General features: G+C 43.3%; 4 protein-coding genes across 7 annotated transcripts in view; all 4 read right to left on the reverse strand.

Annotated features, from left to right (window-relative positions):
* Positions 1-3,424, reverse strand: part of YTHDF2 (YTH N6-methyladenosine RNA binding protein F2) — a 34,776-nt gene extending 31,352 nt beyond the window's left edge. Inside the window, exons 1-3 of the mRNA XM_049618784.1 lie at positions 3,099-3,424; positions 2,567-2,591; positions 1,865-1,944 (exon numbers count right to left, since the gene is read on the reverse strand). Of these exons, the coding sequence (XP_049474741.1) occupies positions 1,865-1,944; positions 2,567-2,591; positions 3,099-3,125 (132 nt within the window). The 5' untranslated portion in view covers positions 3,126-3,424. The remainder of the gene's footprint in view (positions 1-1,864; positions 1,945-2,566; positions 2,592-3,098) is intronic.
* The window catches only part of RCC1 (regulator of chromosome condensation 1), a 287,208-nt gene that overhangs the window by 106,307 nt on the left and 160,499 nt on the right, over positions 1-20,402 (reverse strand). The window lies entirely within an intron of this gene.
* LOC125913595 (40S ribosomal protein S21-like) lies at positions 5,414-5,939 on the reverse strand. The gene is made up of 2 exons (XM_049618818.1): positions 5,794-5,939; positions 5,414-5,586 (listed from the first exon to the last, which is right to left on the reverse strand). The coding sequence occupies exons 1-2, from the start codon at positions 5,937-5,939 to the stop codon at positions 5,502-5,504; spliced, it is 231 nt and encodes a 76-aa protein (XP_049474775.1). The 3' UTR covers positions 5,414-5,501.
* GMEB1 (glucocorticoid modulatory element binding protein 1) overlaps positions 13,985-20,402 on the reverse strand; it is a 39,295-nt gene continuing 32,877 nt past the window's right edge. For all 4 annotated transcript variants that reach the window (XM_049618790.1, XM_049618787.1, XM_049618789.1 and 1 more), the window contains one exon: positions 13,985-19,659. In XM_049618790.1, coding sequence (XP_049474747.1) covers positions 18,959-19,659 — 701 coding nt within the window. In that variant the 3' untranslated portion in view covers positions 13,985-18,958. The remainder of the gene's footprint in view (positions 19,660-20,402) is intronic.

Genomic DNA, 20,402 nt, shown 5'->3' on the forward strand with positions numbered 1-20,402 from the left:
GCTGTATGTTAACTACACTAGAATTAAAATAATAGCTCTGGTACATAAGAATCCATTAACTAGTGAATGGAGAATTTTACTCTCAAGAGACTTGGATGACCATAACTATGTTAGGCCTTAAGTTTCTATTCCCAAAGCCAAAAGTACTTCTCCTAGCCAAACGTATCTCTTTAAAATTAAATGTTTCGACTAATGCGGCCTGATAAAATGCTTTTCTCTGCCAAAATTTTCCTTAAAAAAAAAAAAAAAAAAAAGGAAAGGAAGCTAAGCCTTTTCACACATACCCTCAAGTTTAAGAGAAGTCTATTTTTCTTGAAGACAGTATTAAAATTTAACAGACTCAAATCCATTATGAGTAAGAAATTCAGTCTATAACCAATGGATTAAGCCTGAAGGATTATTCCAACATTAAGGCGATGAATAATGGTTAAAAAGCAGATGAATTACTCTTGACGATTAACTACAAAGGACAAAGATTCTCAGGTTATCCATCTATTTAACTATGATTTCTATTCCCCTCCTCCCCAAAATTGTTTTAAGACATTTAAGCTTTAGCTTACTTGAGAAATAAAAAGCATGCACTTAATATCACAGGTTATGCCATTATATAGCTGAATGCCTACACCTGAACTGGCAGGTTCCCACATGTCCCTGAGCTCAAAAATCTGAACTACACATTATTTCACAAGAACTACCTAGAATTATGTTTCCAAATGCTCCCACTCTCCCTGTTATAATGATTATGTAAGGAAACTACTTCAATAGCAGGAATCTATTAATAGTTCATTCCTCTACTTCCTTTCCCATTTTTCCTGATTAACTGGTTGATTTTTGAAAACTTTTCCCAATCCCTTGCTTAAGTGGTTTCTACACTCTCAATGCAGAAAATTTTACATAAGAGATCTAAAAGTTTTATGTAAGAATTAGGCCCAAATACGGGCATGCACCAATATCTCAAGTTACTCAAGACTTGCATCTATCGTACAGCATCTGTTAAATGCCCCATAAGCTTTTTCATCTTTTAGGGTATTTTAGATGGGTTGCTGTCAGTTTTCCTTTTGGCTTATTAATCTGTGGATTTATAAACATTACCTACAACCCAAAATATTAATTTAAAAGAACTGACAAATCAAAGCAGTTTCTATATGCACAAGTCTTGTCAATGTATGAACTTACATGGAGCTAGAAGACATAAAAACAGATTACATCTAAAACATCAGAAGACAGATAACATGTCAAAAACCTTAATCATTCTCGATCTTCATTTGTGTGTGCCAAAGTGTTTTATCTTCCTTTAACTCCATTTTAGAAATCCTATAGCTCCCATAAGCGAGAAACCAGCGGTGTACAAAGTTGATCTCTACAGATACATTTCAACTTGAAAAACGAATACCTAAGTCTAAAAGTTAGGATAATCTAAGAACCCACTAACTAGTGACCAGATGAAAGGGAAGAGACCAGTTCTGCAGCACTGAATAAAGTTCAGGTGATTTTACATTAGTTTTTCCCATCACATATGAATCCAGTTTTCCTAAAAGAAAAAGGTTTTGGGGGTAAAAAGTCAGAATATTTAAACTGGAAAGTATTCTTCAGTTTTCCACTGTTACATTTTTGGTAAGGAGAACTACTAACAGTGCTGTCAGTATACCCTGAAGTGTTATCAGTCAGTCTCATCTCAGAATGTTTGCTGGCAACAGAAATGAGAATCTTAACACTGTCTGCAACATTTGTAATAACTCTTCTTACAACACACTGAGTGGTATTAAGAAAGCCAACCCCTGAAAATCAGATTCACTAATAGGGCAGAGAAAGAATATGGATTACTACACCCTTTGATCAGGCATGTAAATGGTTAACTACTCACGGGCCTTGCCTGTGGACTCAAGTAAGGTTCAAAATCATCATCATTTAATCCATCCTTTTGATGTACAGATCCATTTTGTACTAAAGGGAAAAAAATTCAAGTAAATTACAGGAATGTCTTAGTCGTACCACCTACCTCCCAAATTAGTCAAATATATTCTAACCAGAGAAAAACCTTACTAAACAGAGCAAGTAAGTGTGAATTTCAAACGGATAAAGACGAGAGTGACTGCTGAGCAATAATAATCAATGAAAATGTCTCCCTCCACCCAGAGCAAGTTGATCTAAAAAGGTCATTTTATTGGCTCCTCTAGATTTCAATTCCCTCCCGCTTCCCCTCCCCCACCACATGTGAGTACTTCCAGAGTGTGATCCACGAGGATGAAAAACAAAGGCCTTCTAAGACCTACAGGAAACTAAGGACCTGGGACATTTCAAAACCGAATCCACCCCCACCCTTAATGAATTACTCCTTGTTCACTGAGAAGCTGTTCGCCAGCTGCAAGAACACACCGAAAGGGTCAAATACTTAAGTGTGAGGCACCTGCGGACTAAGCGGCTTCCGAAAGGTCCTCTCCCTGGGGCGCCTCCCGGAGACCCCGCCCCCACTGCTCAGCGTCCCCCACCCCCAACCCCTACCCCCCACCCCCACCCCCCCCACCCCCACCCCCCAGCCCAGGGCTACCGGCAGAGCTGGGCTCACCTTTGTTTCCTTGACCTTTTGGTCTCTGCGGGCGAAGGAAACGTCGCCGAGCAGCAAGTCGTCCGAGGAAGAAATGGAAAAGAAAAGACAAATTAAAGCCGGGCCCGAGAAGGGAATAAAGGAGCAGGCCTGAGGGGAGGCGTCAAGAATGGTGGTGAGGGGGAGGCTGAAAACGGGAGGCGGGGAAAAGCGCAGGCCGGCGGGGCCCGCGGAGAGAAAGCGGGGGACGCGCCAGAAACAACGCGAGCAGACTAGGGCTTCAAGGAAGGGGAAGGAAACAAGGAAGAAAAGAGGCCTGCTGAGAAGAGCGAAGGCGGCGCGGCCGGTGGGCTCCGAGGCCCAGGGAGAAGCGGGAGAAGCGGGGAGTACGGGCTGAGGGCGAGGCGCTGGGTGCGGCCGGCCTGAGAGGCCCGAAACCCGGCCCGCGAGAGGCGCCGCCTCTGCTCGGCCCGACCGGGGGCGGCGGGCCCGGGCCTAGTCGGACTACCTCTCGCCTCACACAATGGCCGAGGCATGCGGGCCGGGCCTGTACCTGCTCCAAGAGGCTGCTGGCCGACATGGCTCTCGGATCCTCACGGGTGGCGACAGCTGTGGACTCTCGTCAGGGCGGCGGCGGCGGCGGATGAGCCCTGGCGACGGGAGCAGGCGGCGCGGCGGCGGCTTTTGTCCCTGACACTCGGGGGCCTCGGCGGACGCAGCGGAGACACAGCGCGCGGCTCGGGCTCCGGCTCCGACTCGGCGACGCTCTAGCCCGAGAACTCAACGCCCGTCTCTATGCCTTTACGCGCGCGCCCGCCCCTCGCAGCCGAAATAAGGGCGCCGAGCGGCGGAGGCGAACGGCGCGCGCGGCGCGACGCTGACTCTCACATTCACTCACCCACGCGGAAGGGGCCCGGCGCGAAGCACCCCGGGAAGGAAGAGGCGGGGGTGCAGCGCCCCCTGGTGGTCTGGAGGAGCGGAAGCGGCGAGTGCGGCCTCCCCGCCCCCACCGCCTCAGGATTGGGGCCTGTAGGAAGGTGGGGGCGGCCAGGGTCGTGCCGCGAGGTTTTGACTAACACCTGGATAGAGTAGTTTTTAGCTTGAGAAAACCCACAAAAGCCTGTTTTCTCAAAAAGCGACCCCCGGAGCGCCAGAGACCTCAAAATAAACCAGCCTCCCAGCTGCAAATGGCACCCCACCCCCATGTGGGAGGGAACCCTGAGAGGGGTCACAGCCCCCAGGGAAACTTAATGGGGGCCCTGCCCAGAGAAAGACACGCCGCCACCACTACCACCAGGGACCTGATTATCCTCCTCTGTTGGACTTCAAAAAGAGTGCCCAAAGACTAAAACATCCACAAAAAATCTGGTCCCCTGCAAAGGATATTTGGCATTGCAGAGATCATCTACAACTCCTTTTTAGGGAAGTCATTGGCTCGCCAGGATACTCTGTTAAAGAGTGGCTTTATTTTCAGGAAAAGCAGACCTCACTCATCTACACAAAATTTTCCATGTATGTTCAACAGGTCCAGAGAATCTATAAAACTATGGACTTCCAAGAGAGAATGTCCTTACTCTGGAAAAGGAGGGAGATTAATTCTAACTGAATACCTGCTGTAGGTTAGGTATTGTTGATAGGTTCTTTAAAACATTTAAAAGCTAGCAGCAGCTTCAAAATAGTTGTCAGTCTGTTTTACAACTGGAGAAACAGAGAGGTTAAGTAATGTGCCCAAGGTCACAAAGCTATTAAATAATCATGTGTATCTGACACTAAGAGAAACACAATAGTGTACTTCCACCCTCAAAAGAAATCCTGTTTTCAGGAATCATAATTCAGAGGAGATCCAAAATATGGGCAAAGACATTTGTAATCAGCAGCAAACCTAATTCATGTAGGGATATTTGATCCTAGGGCACCCATCTCCTAATAGCTTTTGTTATTGCAAATAGTAGTAAACAGATAAATAATGCACTATTCCGTGTCAACTTGATACCATCCACTCTCTGGAAATAGGAGGCTTTGGTGGACTCAGTAGTAAAATAAATGATAACACAGCACCTTGGATTTTGCATTATAATTTTGCTCAAAGTGCTCAAAGCATTTTTTCTGCACACCATCACATTTATGGTTGGAATGAATAAGGCCAGGCATCAATATGTGATGGACTTCTGACAGAAACCATAAAATGTCAAGTCTCAGAGCATAGATCCCACCAAGGAAATAAGAGAAACCTAGTAATCCTTTTTTTTTCTTTTTTAAGATATTCAGCCAGTTAACCTCATAGCCCAGACTTTTGTATAAATTGTAAGCAGTTGCCTATACTTGAAAGCAGCAGGATATGATCAATAGAGGATTGACCAAAAGTCACGTCCTGGGAAGGGGAGGCTTCACCACCAGATTTGCAATATTAGGTAAATTACTAGAACTTTCAGAGATTCCCTCATTTGATAAAAGGGATAATAACATCTACCTAACAGGTTTGTTGTGAAGGTAAAGTTTAAAACACACACACATACACAGAAGCAAATCTGGTACATTGAAGATTCCTTTCCTATAATCCGATTAAGGGATAGTAGTGAAAATTCCCTCCTTCCAATGACTTTTGTGGTGCCTGAAATTTTTCTTACAGTAGTTCTCCCTTATCTGAGGTTTCACTTTCCACGGGTTCAGTTACCCACGGTCCACTGTGGTCCAGACCAGATGATTCTTTTGACATGTGTCAGAAGATCAATAATAGGCTAATGCTAGGTCACAATGCCTACATCTTTTACCTCACATCATCTCATCATTCAGGCATTTTATCATCTCACATCATCACAAGAAGGGTGAGTATATTGTAATAAGAATGGTGGGGGGGGGGGGGGGGGGAGGTGCTACTTATTTATGACACATATCCCACGTCCTTCATCCTCTCCAGTCAGAAATTCTTTGAAATGATGCTGTGGATCTTGGCCAGTCAGAGGATGGAGTCATCTGACTCACCCATCCTGCAAATGGCCCCACAGATAGCAAAGGTTTCAAACTGACCATTGAGGGGATGCCTGGGTGGCTCAGTTAAGCATCCAACTCGACCTCAGCTCAGGTCATGATTTCACAGTACAGGGGATCGAGCCCCACTTCAGGCTCCGTGCTGACAATGCAGAGTCTGCTTGGGATTCTCTCTCCCCCTCACTCTTTTCCCCACCCCTGCTTGCACTCGTGCACACTCTCTCTCTCAAAATAAATAAATAAACTTAAAAAAAATAAACACACCATTGAACTTACCTGTCACCTTGTCAATCTTGGCTGTGTTCATCTGGATGGACCTGTGGTCCTTGGCACTGATGATGTGGTTGCTGGCGGAGCATTTCTGCTGCACATACAGGTCCATGAACTTGCCAGCATTGTTATACATGTCAAGGGCACCCTTGCTGCCACTGCCACAAGCACGAATGCAGAAAGCTACAATAAGATATTTTTTGTTTTTTGTTTTTTAAGTGTTTAGTTACTCGTTTTGAGTGGGGGAGGGGCAGAGAGAGAGGAAAAGAGAATCCCAAGCAGGGTTTGCACTCTCAGGACAGAGCCTGCCACACGGCTTGATCTCGCGAACCATGAGATCATGACCTGAGGCAAAATCCAGACTCAGACACTTAACTGACTGAGCCACCTAGGCACCTCCAGCTACAATAAGATATTCTTAAGAGACCACATCCACATAACTTTTATTACAGTATATTGTTACAATTGTTTTATTATTATCGTTAATCTCTTGTGCCTAATTTGTAAATTAAACTTTATCATAGGTATGTATATATAGAAAGAAAAACAGTATATATAGGGTTCAATACTATCTGCAGTTTCAGACACCCATAGGGAGGTCTTGGAACATATCCCCTGTGGATAAAAGGGGACTTCTGTAGTTCCTTTGGGGTTATTTTCTGTCCTCCAGGATTTCCCAGTTAAAATGCAAATATCCTTGAAAGAAGGGTAAACTCTAAACCTGGATTAGTTCACCAAATTGGCTATAACTGGCTCCTGAACAGAAGAGGGATAATTTAATCACTGGGAAAGGAAGAGGAAGTCTGGAGAGCGGGGTATCATCTTACAGGGACAGACCCTTCATGGTTTGAGAAAAGAATACTGTACTGGAAATGGATTTAGGTTCTAATTCCAGTTCTGCCATTGGGTGGAGGGGCAGGGGGAGAGGGAGAGAGAGAATCTTAAGCAGGCTCCCTGCCCTGCACAGAGCCCAGCGCAGGACTCAATCTAACAAACAATGAGCTGAAATCAAGAGTTGGATGCTTGGGGCACCTGGGTGTTTCAGTCGGTTAAGCTGGTCCGACTCAGTCGGTTAAGTCGGTCCGACTTCGGCTTAGGTCATGATCTCGAAGTTTATGAGTGTGAGCCCCGTCCGTGTCAGGCTCTGTGCTGACAGCTCAGAGCCTGGAGCCTGCTTCGGATTCCGTGTCTCCTTCTCTCTCTGCCCCTCCCTCACTTGTGCTCTGTCTCTCTCTATCAAAAATAAATAAATGTAAAAAAAAATTTTTTTTTAAAGAGTTGGATGCTTAACTGACTGAGCCACCCAGGCGCCCCTCAATCCCTCTTCTAGCAAGTATTTATTGAGGTCCAGACAATGTGCTAGAGAGAGAGTCTTAAGAGTTCACTTACCTCTGGAGCTTATACGTCAGGGGAGATGACAGGGAGCAAATAGTTATTCAGTTACAGTTGTGCAAAGTGCAATGAGAAGGCACAGATGGACCTAGCCTAGTCAAGGAGCTAAGGAATTTTTCCCTGAGCTCATAAGCTTCAGCTAAAACCTGAAGGGTGACCAGAAATTGACCACACAAGGAGGGAAGGGAAGTTGGGAACAGTATGTGCAAAGGCCCTATGTGGGGAAGGAGCTTAACACTGGTGAGGAACTGAAAGAAGGCCAGCATGCCTGGCACATAATGAGAGCGAGGGTGGCACCAGATGAGACTGGAGAAAGGAGAAAAACAGGGACTTTAGTCATTAGCTGCAAATAATGATCAGTGTGAGTTTTGTGTTTTAAGAAGTTCCTTCTGGTTGCAGTGTGGAAAATAAACCTAGGGAGAAGAGAGTAAATTAGGAGTTAGAAGAAGATTGTAGTAAGTCCGGGCAAAAGATAATGGTCTAACATAGTGGCAATGAAGACAGAAATGGACTAAATGAACATTTTAGGAGGTAAAATGAGAGGTCTTGGTGATGGATTAGATTGGGGGAAGGGCACTAAAGGTGAAGGAGTTATCAAAGATGATACCTGATTTTATTTGAGTAGTTGGATGGATGAGGTAGCATTTTTTAAGCCTATTTATTTATTTTGACAGAGAGAGTGTGTGTGTGAGCAGGGGAGGGGCAGAGAGAGAGGGTGAGAATCTCAAGCAGGCTCCATGTGCAGTCAGTGCAGAGCCCAACTCGGGGTTCGATCCTATGAACCATGAGATCATGACCCAAGCTGAAATCAAGAGTCAGATGCTTAACCGACTAAGCCACCCGGGCACCCAGAGGTGGCATTTTTTAATGTGGGGACATTTGTGGGAGTGGAGAAAGATCATAAGTTTATCTTTAGACATAGTTTTCAGGAGAACATAAAACATCAGATAGAGATGTTCTGTAAACAAAGGGCAGAGGACATAGAGAAACATAGCTGGGAATACAAATCTTGGAATCTTTGGTGTAGAGATGTTAGTGGAAGTCAAAGGAATCCATGCAATTTCCTCAGAAGAGAGAGAGAGAATAGCAAATGGCCCAGTACCTTACCAGAGAGACAGAAGGGGAGACGAGGAGAGTAAACCATTCCCTCACTTGGAATCTACTTCCAAGGCTATAAAATAAGGAAGTTGGATCAAAATAAATTCTAAGGTCCCTTCTGGTTCCACCACTTTAGATGTCTAGAAGGTAGAAACCTAAGCAATCCTTCCTTATATTTGAAGTGAGGAGTGGGGATAAGACAGAAAAAAAGTGAAAAAGAGGACAGATTGTACATACTCCAGAATTTTGCCATGGGCTGGGGCTGGGTCCTAGAGCTCTAGTTCTCAAAACTTTGTAGCCTTCAGGAGCAGTAGACCTCACTGCCCAAGTCACCCCCTTAGTAAGGCAGGAATAGAGAAATGTTTACACACAACTGACCGTGTAAGAGCTTATTTTTGAAGATTTCTGCTGGTTTTCTATAGTCTACTCAACGTGTACAAAGCTTGCCGCTCTCTGGCTCTGTCTGTTTCTCACTGTGTACTTGTGCCCCAGCCACACTGAACTTTTTCTCAAATACACTTTTTTTTTTTCCTGGAACCCACAATTCTGCACATGCAGTTTTTTCTGCCTCAAATACCCTTGTCATCTCCCCTACCCAGCTCCTGTCGTTCAAGACCCTCACCAAATGATGCCTTATTTCTTCCCCCAAGGAGAAGGGTGCTCTATTCTTTGTTCACCCATAATATTAGTCATATTTCCTTACTGTAACATTTTAGTGTATTAAAACTGCTTACTTCAAAATTTATTTTTCTTTTGGAAGTCTTGGATTCAGTTGAGACTCTAATGGGAATAATGAATTTTCTCCTTAGGAAAAGGTACATGCACCCAAATTTTTGCCAACAATCTCATTAAGCAGTCCCATCCCCAAGCCATCTATCCCATGGACCCCAGGTTAAGAGAACCAACCCCTAGCTTACATATTGTTTCTTCAATAAACGTATGACTTCTTATAGGACAAGGAGTATTTTTATTATTGATCTTTATATTCCAAAGCTAAGTAAATATTTGTTGAATTAATTTGTTATTTTCAGAATTCTCCCTAGTAATGTCAATCCCCATTTTATCAATGAAAGTCTGGTGGGACCAACATATGTTAAAAAGTGAAATGTGCAGGGGTGCCTGGCTGGCTCAGTCAGAAGAGCATATGACTCTTGATCTCTGGGTTGTGAGTTTGAGCCCCACATTGGGTGTAGAGATTACTAAAAAAAAAATACTAATAAATAAACTTAAAAAAAAAGTTAAATGTACAGACTTAACTAGCTCAATTGAATGTTAAAAGAAAGGCACTTTGGAAATCCCAAGGTAAGTGGATGATTGGCTTTGTTATGTGCAGGTGTGGGTTATGACTGGCTGGCTGGAAGCATGGAAAGAGCAATGTGAGAACATGGCTAAAGGAAGAAAAGACCTGCAGCTGGGCCAGGTGGCCTTCGGACACTATTCACAGCTGTGTATATCCAAAGGCAGCTGTTAGAGACATCAAGGGCAGAAAAGAACAAGCACCAAGAAAGAGCCAGCAGTAAAAATGCCTTGAAAATTCAATTCAGAGTCTAGAGGAAATTTTCACCAGTCCTCCAGGAAGAAAAGTAATGGTCATGTGATGAGTTTTTCATAAAGCTAAATGTATTCAATGCAGAGGACTGTTCCTTATTCTGAGATTATTTCTCTTTTTGATGTAAAAATGCCCTTTCTTTTCAAATTATGCCAATAAGAGTTGGCCATTTACCTTCCTTCCTCCCTTCCTTCCTTCCTTTTTCTTTTTCTTTCTTTCTTTCTTTCTCTTTCTTTCTTTTTCCTTCCTTTCTTTCTTTCTTTCTTTCTTTTTTGTAATTCTAAATTGAAATATGCTGAGTCAGTATACCTTTTGAAATGTTCGGCAGCGGGGAGGGGGGCACCTGGGTGGCCCAGTCAGTTAAGCGTCCGACTTTAGCTCATGATCTCACAGGTCACGATCTCACATTCTGTGGGTTCGAGCCCCACATCGTGCTCTGTGCTGACAGCTCAGAGCCTGTAGCCTGCTTCAGATTCTGTGTCTCCCTCTCTCTCCCTGCCCCTCCCCTGCTCATGCTCTGTCTCTGTCTCAAAAATAAAAATAACAACATTAAAAAAAATAATAAAAAATAAAATGTGGAGACAAGGAGCACTTGGGTGGCTCAATGGGTTAAGCATCTGACATCAGTTTGGGTCATGATCTCATGGTTCATGAGTCAGCCCTGCATGAGGCTCTCTGCTATCGGTGCGGAACCTGCTTTGGATCCTCTGCCTCCCTCTCTCTGGTCCTCCCTCCCCTCAAAAAACAAATAAAAATGTTTTTTAAAATTAAAAAAAAAGCATGTATTAAAAAATAAAATGAGGGGCACCTGGGTGGTTCATCCAGTTAAGTGTCAGACTTCAGCTCAGGTCATGATCTCACTATTTGCGATTTTGAGCCCTGCAATGGGCTCTGTGCGGACAGCGTGGAGTCTGGAGCCTGCTTCAGATTCTGTGTCTCCCTCTCTTTCTGCCCCTCCCCTGCTCATACTCTGTGTGTGTGTCTCTCTCTCTGAAAAATAAACATTAAAAATTTTTTTTAAATAAAAAATAAAATGTGGACACAGAAAGGATATATTTTTTAAGTTTTTTATTTTATTAAATCCCTAAAATAAGGATTTTTTAAAGGGGCTCCTGGGTGGCTTGGTTGGTTAAACATCTGACTCTTGATATAGGCTCAGGTCATGATCTCAGGGTTTGTGAGTTTAAGCCCCACATCAGGCTCTGTGCTGAGGATGCAGAGCCTGCTTGGGATTCTCATTCTCCTCCCTCTTCCCCTCCCCTGCTCACTCTCTCTCTCTCTCTCTCTCTCTCTCTCTCTCTCTCTCAAAATAAATAAATAAACTTAAAAAAAAATCTTTAGGGGCGCCTGGGTGGCTCAGTCGGTTGAGTGTCCGACTTCGGCTCAGGTCATGATCTCGCGGTCTGTGAGTTCGAGCCCCGCATCGGGCTCTGTGCTGACGGCTCAGAGCCTGGAGCCTGCTTCGGATTCTGTGTCTCCCTCTCTCTCTGACCCTCCCCTGCTCATGCTCTGTCTCTCTCTCTCTGTCAAAAATAAATAAAACATTAAAAAAATTTAAAAAAAATCTTTATTTGGTAAAATGTAATGTCGTGAACTCCAGGTTGGTTCCTAAGACTTTTTTCTCTCTCTCTTTTTAAGTTTATTTATTTTGAGAGTGAGAGAGAGAGAGAGAGAATCCAAAGCAGGCTCCGCTCTCAGCAAAGAGCCCAATGCAGAGCTTGATCTCATGACTGTGAGATCATGACCTGAGCAGAAATCAAGAGTCAGTCGCTTAGCCAACTGAGCCACCCAGGCTCCCCATTTTTTCCCCTCTTTTATTGATACATAAGACCTAAAAGTCTGAGTAGCAGTGTACCAGGGAACAGCTACAGTCTCAATCTGATAATCAGAGAGAAAAATGGAGGGCAAATGAGATTTCTGGAGATAATGCCAAGGGGAAATGAAGCCAGGGAGGGCTGGTTCAATTTTAAGTTTGTGCCAAGAAAAAATAATTAAACCAATGACTGTGTCTGAACTATTTGTGACAATGTTTTACAGATAAATCCTTCCTTAGTCCTTGGGCGGGAACTACAGAGAATTTAAACAAGGCAAGAATATGAGTCCAGTTTGCTCAGAAAGGCTAACCGGAGTGTCTCAGTCAAAAGCAGTGTGAACCTAGCATTTCTGTGGCATAAAAGTTCCATTTTGTTCCTGGACCAAGGGAATATTTGCTTTTTGCTCAGTTAGCAAAGGCTTTACAGTGCTATCGATGTTCTATGGAGTAGGGATCCTATGTAACGACTGGCACAAGGGGTTGGGCTCCACAGAGGAGGACCTTAACAAAGAAAGAAAGGAGTTCTAAGCAGGGACCCTGACACCGGCAACATCTCAAACAGGGCCATTAACAAAGTGATAAGTCAGAGGCACCTGGTTGGCTCAGTCAGTAGAGTGTGCAACTACATCTTCAGGTCATGAGTTTGAGCCCCATATTGGGCATAGAGATTACACAGATACATAGAAATATAAGTGTGATAAGTCAGTACTTCCTGTGACTGACAGATGATCTGGGTTCTAAAATCCTTCATTAAGTGAACTTTCCCTCCCACCAGTACTTCCTCCCTGGAACTCTGGAAAGATGGCACAGGGGACTTGCTGCCTAGCACAGATCACAAAATCTTATCAGCTACCACTGCCCCAGATCTCTGCAATCCTAGCCAAGCTGCAGCCTGATCAAGACTCAGTCCTACAACTGAAAATTTTAACTTCGGTAGTAACTAAACATGTCTTCAAATAAAACACCATTATTATAAAATGATTCATTGAAGGGCTCCTTTTAGGTATTAAGTTCTGTAGGACATTTAAAGACTCTGTTTAATAAATTTCATGAGTTACAATGCTTCCAATGTATCTATTGTTTAGAGTAGAATGTAAATATGTTTCTTCATTGTAAAATGAAGTAAATAATGTTATCCACCACATAGGATTGTTGTGAGGACCAAATGGGTTAACAAATGTAAAGTGCTTAGAACAATGCTTGGTACATAGTTCCCCTTCAATGAGTATTGGCTATTTAGTATTCATGCATCAAATATCTATTCAGCTTCTACCACATGCCAGGCACTGTTCCAGGGACTGTAGAAACAGCAGTGAGTAAGAGACCGGAAAGATCCCCTGCTCTCACGGAGCTTCCATTCTAGTTTGGGGAGGGAAAAAAAAAAAAAAGTATGTCAGATAAGTAAAATGGAGGAAAATAAAATAGGGTAAAGAAAACTAGAAAGCATAGTGCAGGGGAAGTTGCCATTTTTTAATAGGGTGGGTGGTCAAGGAAGTCCTCTCTGATAAGGTAACATGTGACCAGAGACTTGAAGGAAGTGAGGAAATAAGCTTTGCAATTATCTGGGGGAAGAGTGTCCTAAGAGATTACTGAATCAAAAAAACAGGCTACCAAATAAGAAAGTCTAGGTCCATAATAGGAACAGGGTCACATGGTGAAGAAACCATGCCCCACCAGAGACAGGAATCAGTTCCAGTCAAGTGTTGCTGTGAGGAAATATGGACCCAGTGTTGTCAGTTCTTCTGGGTTTTTTTTTTTTATTATTATATTTTTTGTTTTTGTTTTTTAAAGAGGTGTATCTTGAATTTTGAATTTTACATGTGAACTGGCCTAATGTTTGAAAGACTATGTAGGCATAAATGCATATATATGTTCATCAAAACTCATGTACAAGAATGTTCAGAGGCATTATCTATAATACCCCCAAACTGGAAACTACCCAAGCACCCATCATTAGAATGGATCAGCTATGGCACAGTTAGTTTCTACAGAGCAATGAGAAGGAACCAATTACAACTTCACACAACATCAAGGGTGAATCTTACAACATCATGCTGAGTGAGAAAACACCAGTCACAAAACAATTCAAAAACAGGTAAAACTGAGCTGTGGTGTTGAGAGCTAGATGTTGGTTATCCTGGCTGGGTAAGATGCTGGTAACTTTTTTTTTTTTTTCCTTCTTGATTTAGTAGCTGATTTCATGGGTGTGTGTAGTTTAACCTTTTCAAATTGTACAGTCATTTGTGCACTTTCCTATATGCATTTATATTTCACAAAAAGTTAAAACAAAAATGTGGACCAAACAAAGTCTCAGGCTGAATCAGGGCTCTGGGCTTCCAGTCTGCTCTATAATACATAGATTTCTTTAAAGAAAACAGCAGAGAAATTCTTAAAAAACAAACTTATACTTCAAAATGCAAGTAACCCTCTCTGTATGCTTTCTTTGGAAGCTCCTACAAAGCCCGTTAAGGAATTTGTCTTTCCTCTGGGTCATTACCCAGCTTCATGTTTATCCTTAGATGTGATTCAATACTATTCATTTTTGTTCTCAAAACTAGAAAAATAAATCCATATATACCATATTATAAGCCATAACTATCAGTAAAGAATACAGAATTGGAAACCACAGATGCAAGAGGAGAACCCAGAGGCAATTTCAAAGCAGGTTGTAGTCTACTTTTAGGCTGAGAGGCTCGTAAAACATAACAGAAATTTCAAGTAGTTGTGAAGAGGCAGTAGGAATCATACTTGGCTGAAATAATCTATCCAGGAAACAGGCATGTCTTAGCCTGGACCATGAGCCATAGATACAGAATCAATTGGGTATAAAAGATAGGTTTTAGGGGCACCTGGCTGGCTGAGTGGGTGGAGCATGTGACTCCTGATGTTGAGGTTGTGGGTTCAAGACCCATGTTGGGTATAGAGATTACTAAGAAATAAAACCTTTTAAAAAAATAAACACAGGTTTTAGAATCTATGTGTTCTGGAAAACTTACCTATAGTCACTGCATAAGAACATCCCAAAGGTGCTTCAATTCAGGTGCCTGATTGAGTCAGGGAAGCTGTTTTAAGTAGAGAAGACCCAGACTATGATTGGTGTATACTGAGGTTTGGCTCTTGGAGGTACCTTGACAAAAACGATGGTCTCAAGTTGAATTACTGACATGGCAGAATTTAGGAACTAACTCACCTTTGGCTCCCAAAAGCAAGGGCCAGGGAAGTAGTAGTATGGGAATGGAAGTTAGAGGAAAATAGAACCTTCTAGAGGAAGTTAAATTGCATACATCAGGACTAAGAAAGTTGTTCCGGGATTGGGAGGGAACCCTAGAAAGGTCTCAATTAGGGCTGCTGAAGAGAAATTCCAGGGGCAAAGAGTCCAAATCTAGCAGAATTGATTGATTGTCTCGGGTAACAACCTTGGTTGTTATTGTAATACATTACAAACTAGGTAAGAATTTCCCCAAGAGGTATCCTAGGGGTGAGGGAATCCGTAATCAACTATACTAGGGAAATTGTCTGAAAATGCAGGCTAGCCTAGCATCCGACTTTCTTCTCAGAGAGGACTATTTCCTCAGGAGTATTGCCCAAAGTGAATCACAACCTCATGCCTATTTTCAGAATTCAGCCTTTTCTTTATCCTTTCCACTTCCTTAATAGTGCTAAAACCTGGACCAGTTATAATTCAGTGAACTGGTAATTCTGTATCTCATGCTTGATTATACTATCTTTATAATCAGATGTTACCAATGCTAGTATTTCCCACCACACAGACTTACCATAGGGCCTTTCATGAAACGGGATAAAATGCCACCACCACAGTGGCAGACCATCTGAACTGAGTATCAATTTCCAAGATAATTGTATTAACATTAGTCTTCCTTCCCTAATGTGGACAGAAGCGTGCAAGAAACTTCACGTGAAGTGGCTTTGAATCTTGATTATTCAAGTATATTGTCCATTTTTTTACTTCAGAATAACTGGGAGTTGTTTTGTTTTGGGGGTGGGAATAGGGAAGGAGCCTAGCAACTGAAAGGAGAAGAATGAGGGAGGGACATAACTAAGGTATGACCATTGTACAGTTGACTCCAAGGCCTTTGTGGAAACCACATGGCAGGAAGGTTTGGGACATTCACCTTCTACCAGCTAACCTCCAGTCTGGCACTGGATTCCTCTGATGGAAATTCTGAGAAGCTGACGCATGACTCGGCTTTTCCCAGTGGGATGCTCTCAGGAGACAGCCCATGCTGCTGATTCTGCCTAGCTCTGGAGGCAGAGGCAGCAAAAGACTAAGGATTTTTCCCCCTCTTGTATAAATAAGACCAACTACTTGAAATAGAGTACAAAAAAAGAAAAAAAAACACCTAGCCAAAAATGGTCTCTGCTACATTAGTTTAGGTATACGCCTTCTCCAGGAAGTACTCCCATATTTGCTGACCCCTATCCCTAAGCTGGGTCAGGTCCCTGATCCTTTCTTCTCAGCTCCCAGCCAGTAGCTCTGTCGCTGCACTTACCCCAATATGATGATGTTTCAGTATCTCACTAGAAAAGGCTTAACTTTGTTGTGCCTCTCGTAGTCTGCCGAAACCTATGGGCTAATTTGCAGAATAATGTTTTTCAGTGCATGGAATAAAATACATAGGATTACAAAAGAAACCAATTAAATTGAAATATAGTTCTTAACTCCAGACAACCTCTGAAGTATGAAGTCCTTGAGTGCAGGAACTCTGTCTTCATCTCTGTACTGCCAGTGCCTAGCACAAAGCCTGGCACGTAGATGGTACTTATAAATGTTTATTTAATGAATGAACAGAAATATAGATGGCTACTGCCAAGTCAGCCTGAGGAATGATTCATTGCAACTGCTTGTGCACATACCAATGGCTTGCATATTTCTCACGCTGTCTGAGATCATTTAGACCAGGGCTCTGAGGAAACCCCCACACAATAGGTGCCACAGCAGCTAGCAATAATGACAGGCTATTGGAAGACCAGGAAAACAACAAAGCTTGTGTATTTCCACCAGCCGGAATATTCAGATAGTGCAAGTAAACAGGCTGTCTTTAGGAGGAAAAGATCTCTTGACTTTGGAAGCATGACGCTCACACTGCTTTAAAACACTACCAACAACAGCTGACAGAAGAAAGAAAGGAACCTGAGCTAGTGTGTGGGTGTTCTCCAGGGCTCCCCCTCTGTCCTGAATCGGACCCTGCATCTCTGGGAAAGAGAAAAGTGTCCCTAAAAACCACGATAGGGGTGACATGTGCCTTCCTAGGGTCAATAGCAGTTTTAGGCTTAAACTGAAATTTTGGTTTTGTTTATGTACCATCAGAAAACCTAAAGAAGCAATAATAAAAGCCACTTCCCTCGCTAAAGGGCCAAAGGTTTGTTCTAAGCTGATTGCTACATCTATTGAACATTTTGAAGAGAAAAGTAAAACCCCAGACAATTTTAAAGCTGAAAGCCACAATTATATGGGGTTAAGAAATCTCACCCTTAAGGCTTTTAAGATTGCCCTCCCAAGTTAGAGGGCTTCTTTAGCTATTAAAGCCATCTGAAAGACGGCAGAATGCAGTCTTCACTTGCTTGACAACAAGGTTTCCAACATCTGTTGGAAGAAACATGGCTTCAAGTGGGTGCCCTCTTAAAAAAAAAAAAAAAAAAAAAAAAAAAGGAAAGTATAAGCCAAAGTTTTGCTTTTAATTAAAAAACAAAAACAAAAAAACCTCCCACTCCTAAGGTGTGTGCTTTCTTTTGACCTCTTTTTCCTTTAAATTGTCTGCAGTTTCCCTATATTTTATCTAGTGCAGTAAACAATGCAATCAAAGAAATAGAAACCAGGGTCCACTCTTGCCCCAAACACTGAAAATGGTCAAAGAGCAGGAATCACAGCACAGAAAATGGCCCAGCTCTAAACATACAAACAAGATAAAAAAAAAAATAATAACAACACCCCCCAAAGATATTATTATTGACATTCCTGGTACATTTCCTATAATATAATGTTGCAGACAATGCTTCTTTCCCAGGGAGTCCAGCTCGCTCAGGAGGAGACATCTATTTGTTGCCTCAGGATAGGCTGGGGCTATTGAGTCTTCTCTGCCAAGCCTAAGGTGTTTTTTTTTTGTTGTTTTTTTTTTTTTAAGAGCTCAATATCTCACAGAAACATCTGTGGTATAAATGAATCTAAAAGAGGATGAAGGCAGGCAGACACCTGTCACTGTTCTCCAAATCAGCCAAAAAGCTGAAGAGCGTGGGAGCCAGGAGACAGATGCCATTAACAGTTGAGGGATGGAAGGGAGAACAAGAGGAAGCACCAAATGGGTGGCTGCTTTTGGTTCCAAAGCCAAAAAAGGGCCCCACCAAAAAGGGCAGCTGGTCTGGATGAGGAACTACCCTGCACCCGGAGTCATGCAATAAAAACTATGGCCTTGGAGCCCCACCTCCATGACAGCCACAGTCCAGGAACCAGAGAAATTTACACCACATCACATAGTTTGCAAATGAATGGATTGATCCTAGTTTAGGGGGGTTAAGTGCTTTGACAAAATTGGGGAAGGAGGGGAAAGTGAGCTTGAAACCCAGATTTCTATTTCTGCAAAGTCACAGGCCCCAGGCCCCTGATGCCACTTGCTCCACGGAGATGTACCCTTCCACTTATTACTGGCCTCTCCTCAAAATGGCACCCATGGTAGTAACCCCTTAGAGATATCAAAAGGCATCAGTTGCACTTCTGGAAGAAGATAATTTCCTTGCCCCATCTTGACCAAAGCACTTCCCTTTTCAAGCTGCTGCTGGTATGCCACCTTCCCCTCCCAGCACAGTTCAACTTGCTTTTGTTTCAGAGTTTTGCACTAGCCTCTGAGGGCCCTTTCCAGGATACAAAATAAAGTATCCTCTGCATCCATGTGCAGATGGGTTGCCTTCCAGTGTCAGATCTGCGTTCCAGAGTTTGGCCAATGCCTCTTTACAAAAATAAAACCGCACGTGTACACAGACAGACTAGCCTGGAAAGGGCTTTCCGGACAGGGTTTCTGGTTGTCTTGATGCCTCCCCTAAAAGAACTAACTTTCTTTGCATAAAAGGATTTAGACATTGAGTGACCTACTCTCAACTTCCGGAAGGACAGCTTGTTTTTGTCCGTTTTTCAATGAGGGGGAGGGAGGGACCCAACATTTTCAGTTAGAACAATGAGATTTTGTTTTAAAAAAAGGATCCTATGTGGAAATGAGTGGGACAATGATAAAAATAAACAAATAATTAAAATTCCAAACCAAAGCATATCTCCTGGCCCTGAGATCCCCAGTTAATCCTCTAAGACCACAATTTCCACATTGTGGACTTGATGCTGGTGGTCTTCCATCTCAGCCACAACTTTCTCCTCAGTCCTCAGCTCTGTCTCCAAAATAACTGCTTTGCCCTCAGTATCCTCAGCCTCTGGGTCTGGGGCTGGGTCAATCTCAATGATGGTCTGCCCATCTTCCGAGGTGCTTTCAACAGCCTGGATTGCCGAGGTCAAGCCGGACTCCATGGCCACCAGCTCCACGGGGCTCACCATGGTGGTCATGTTGCCCAGGGTACTCCCATCCTGCATGGCAGTGGAGCTTAGCAGTGCTAAGCTAGATGAAGGATGGATGGTCACTGTGTCTGGTGAGCTGCTCTTGGCAGAGGAGACCACTGTGGCATAGCGGAAGAGCTGAGGGCCAGAAGGCAGTGTGTGAACAGTCACAGGACTGGAGCCCTGGCTGAGGGTGGCCACTGGAATATTGCCCATGGAAAATGACTGGCCCACTGGGGTGATGGTGATGGGTGAGATGACTGTGAACTGAGGCTGCTGGACCGGAGGAGAAGGGCTCAGGACTGTGGTAGAAGCTGGCCGCTGGAGCCGGGGCCTTTTTGGAGGCTTAGGAGTGCTCACAGGCATCAGTACCACATTTTGAACGGTCTGGGATTTCAGCCTGTGATCCTGAGCTTGCTTCTTCTGCTCTTCCAACTGGCGTTCCAACTCTGTGGAAAAAAAGACAGACTTTGTATGGAGAGAAGTATAGTCTTGGAGAGAGTAAACGGAGTCAGGAAACCTGAGGTCTTGTTCTGGTTTTGCCACTGTGTAGCTTCATTGTTCTCAAAAGAAGAAACCAAACTGGATGATTTAAAAAATCCTTGAAGCCATTGCATTTCATTGCTTGATTATAGGCAGGGCAACGATTCAGAATCTTTCTCGGGCTGTGATCCTACTATAGCTCAACCCTAGAAGCACCTGTGGCATTTTGTCACCTGTCACCAAAATGCAAAACAAGCCTCCAGTTGATTTTACAGCTTATAGATACCCACCTTGGGTCTACAGGTGAAAATAAGGAATATCTGCACAATCCCTTTGGAACTAACATGGGCCTACAGAGGAGCTACAATGGCTGCTCCCCCCTACCCAAAAAACAAAACAAAACAAAACAAAACAATGATTCCTAAACTGTTTTTCAAGACAGGATCATCTTGCTGGTAATCTTAGTCTACCAATGGACTTAGTCTACCATTAGCACCCAGAGAAGTATACAGAAAGTTACAGAAGTCTCTAGGAATTACAGAACTAAAAGAGGTCTTAGAGTTTATTTTTTTAATGTTTATTTGAGAGAGAGAGAGAGAGAGAGAAAGCAGGTGATGGGGCACAGAGAGAGACAGGGACAGAGGATCAGAAATGGGCTCTGTGCTGACAGCAGTGAGTCCAATACAGGGCTTGAACTCATGAGCCATGA

Source organism: Panthera uncia (genome assembly GCF_023721935.1).
Source record: "Panthera uncia isolate 11264 chromosome C1 unlocalized genomic scaffold, Puncia_PCG_1.0 HiC_scaffold_4, whole genome shotgun sequence".
In the NCBI taxonomy this organism is placed as follows: domain Eukaryota; kingdom Metazoa; phylum Chordata; class Mammalia; order Carnivora; family Felidae; genus Panthera; species Panthera uncia.

Bases quoted from the DNA above. Each gene is read 5' to 3' on its own strand.
- LOC125913595 (XM_049618818.1), bottom strand. From the start codon at position 5,939: ATGTATAACAATGCTGGCAAGTTCATGGACCTGTATGTGCAGCAGAAA. The intron at 5,587-5,793 runs GTTTATTTTTTT...TGAGCCACCCAG, and splicing joins ACAGGTAAGTTCAATGGTGT to GCATCCCCTCAATGGTCAGT.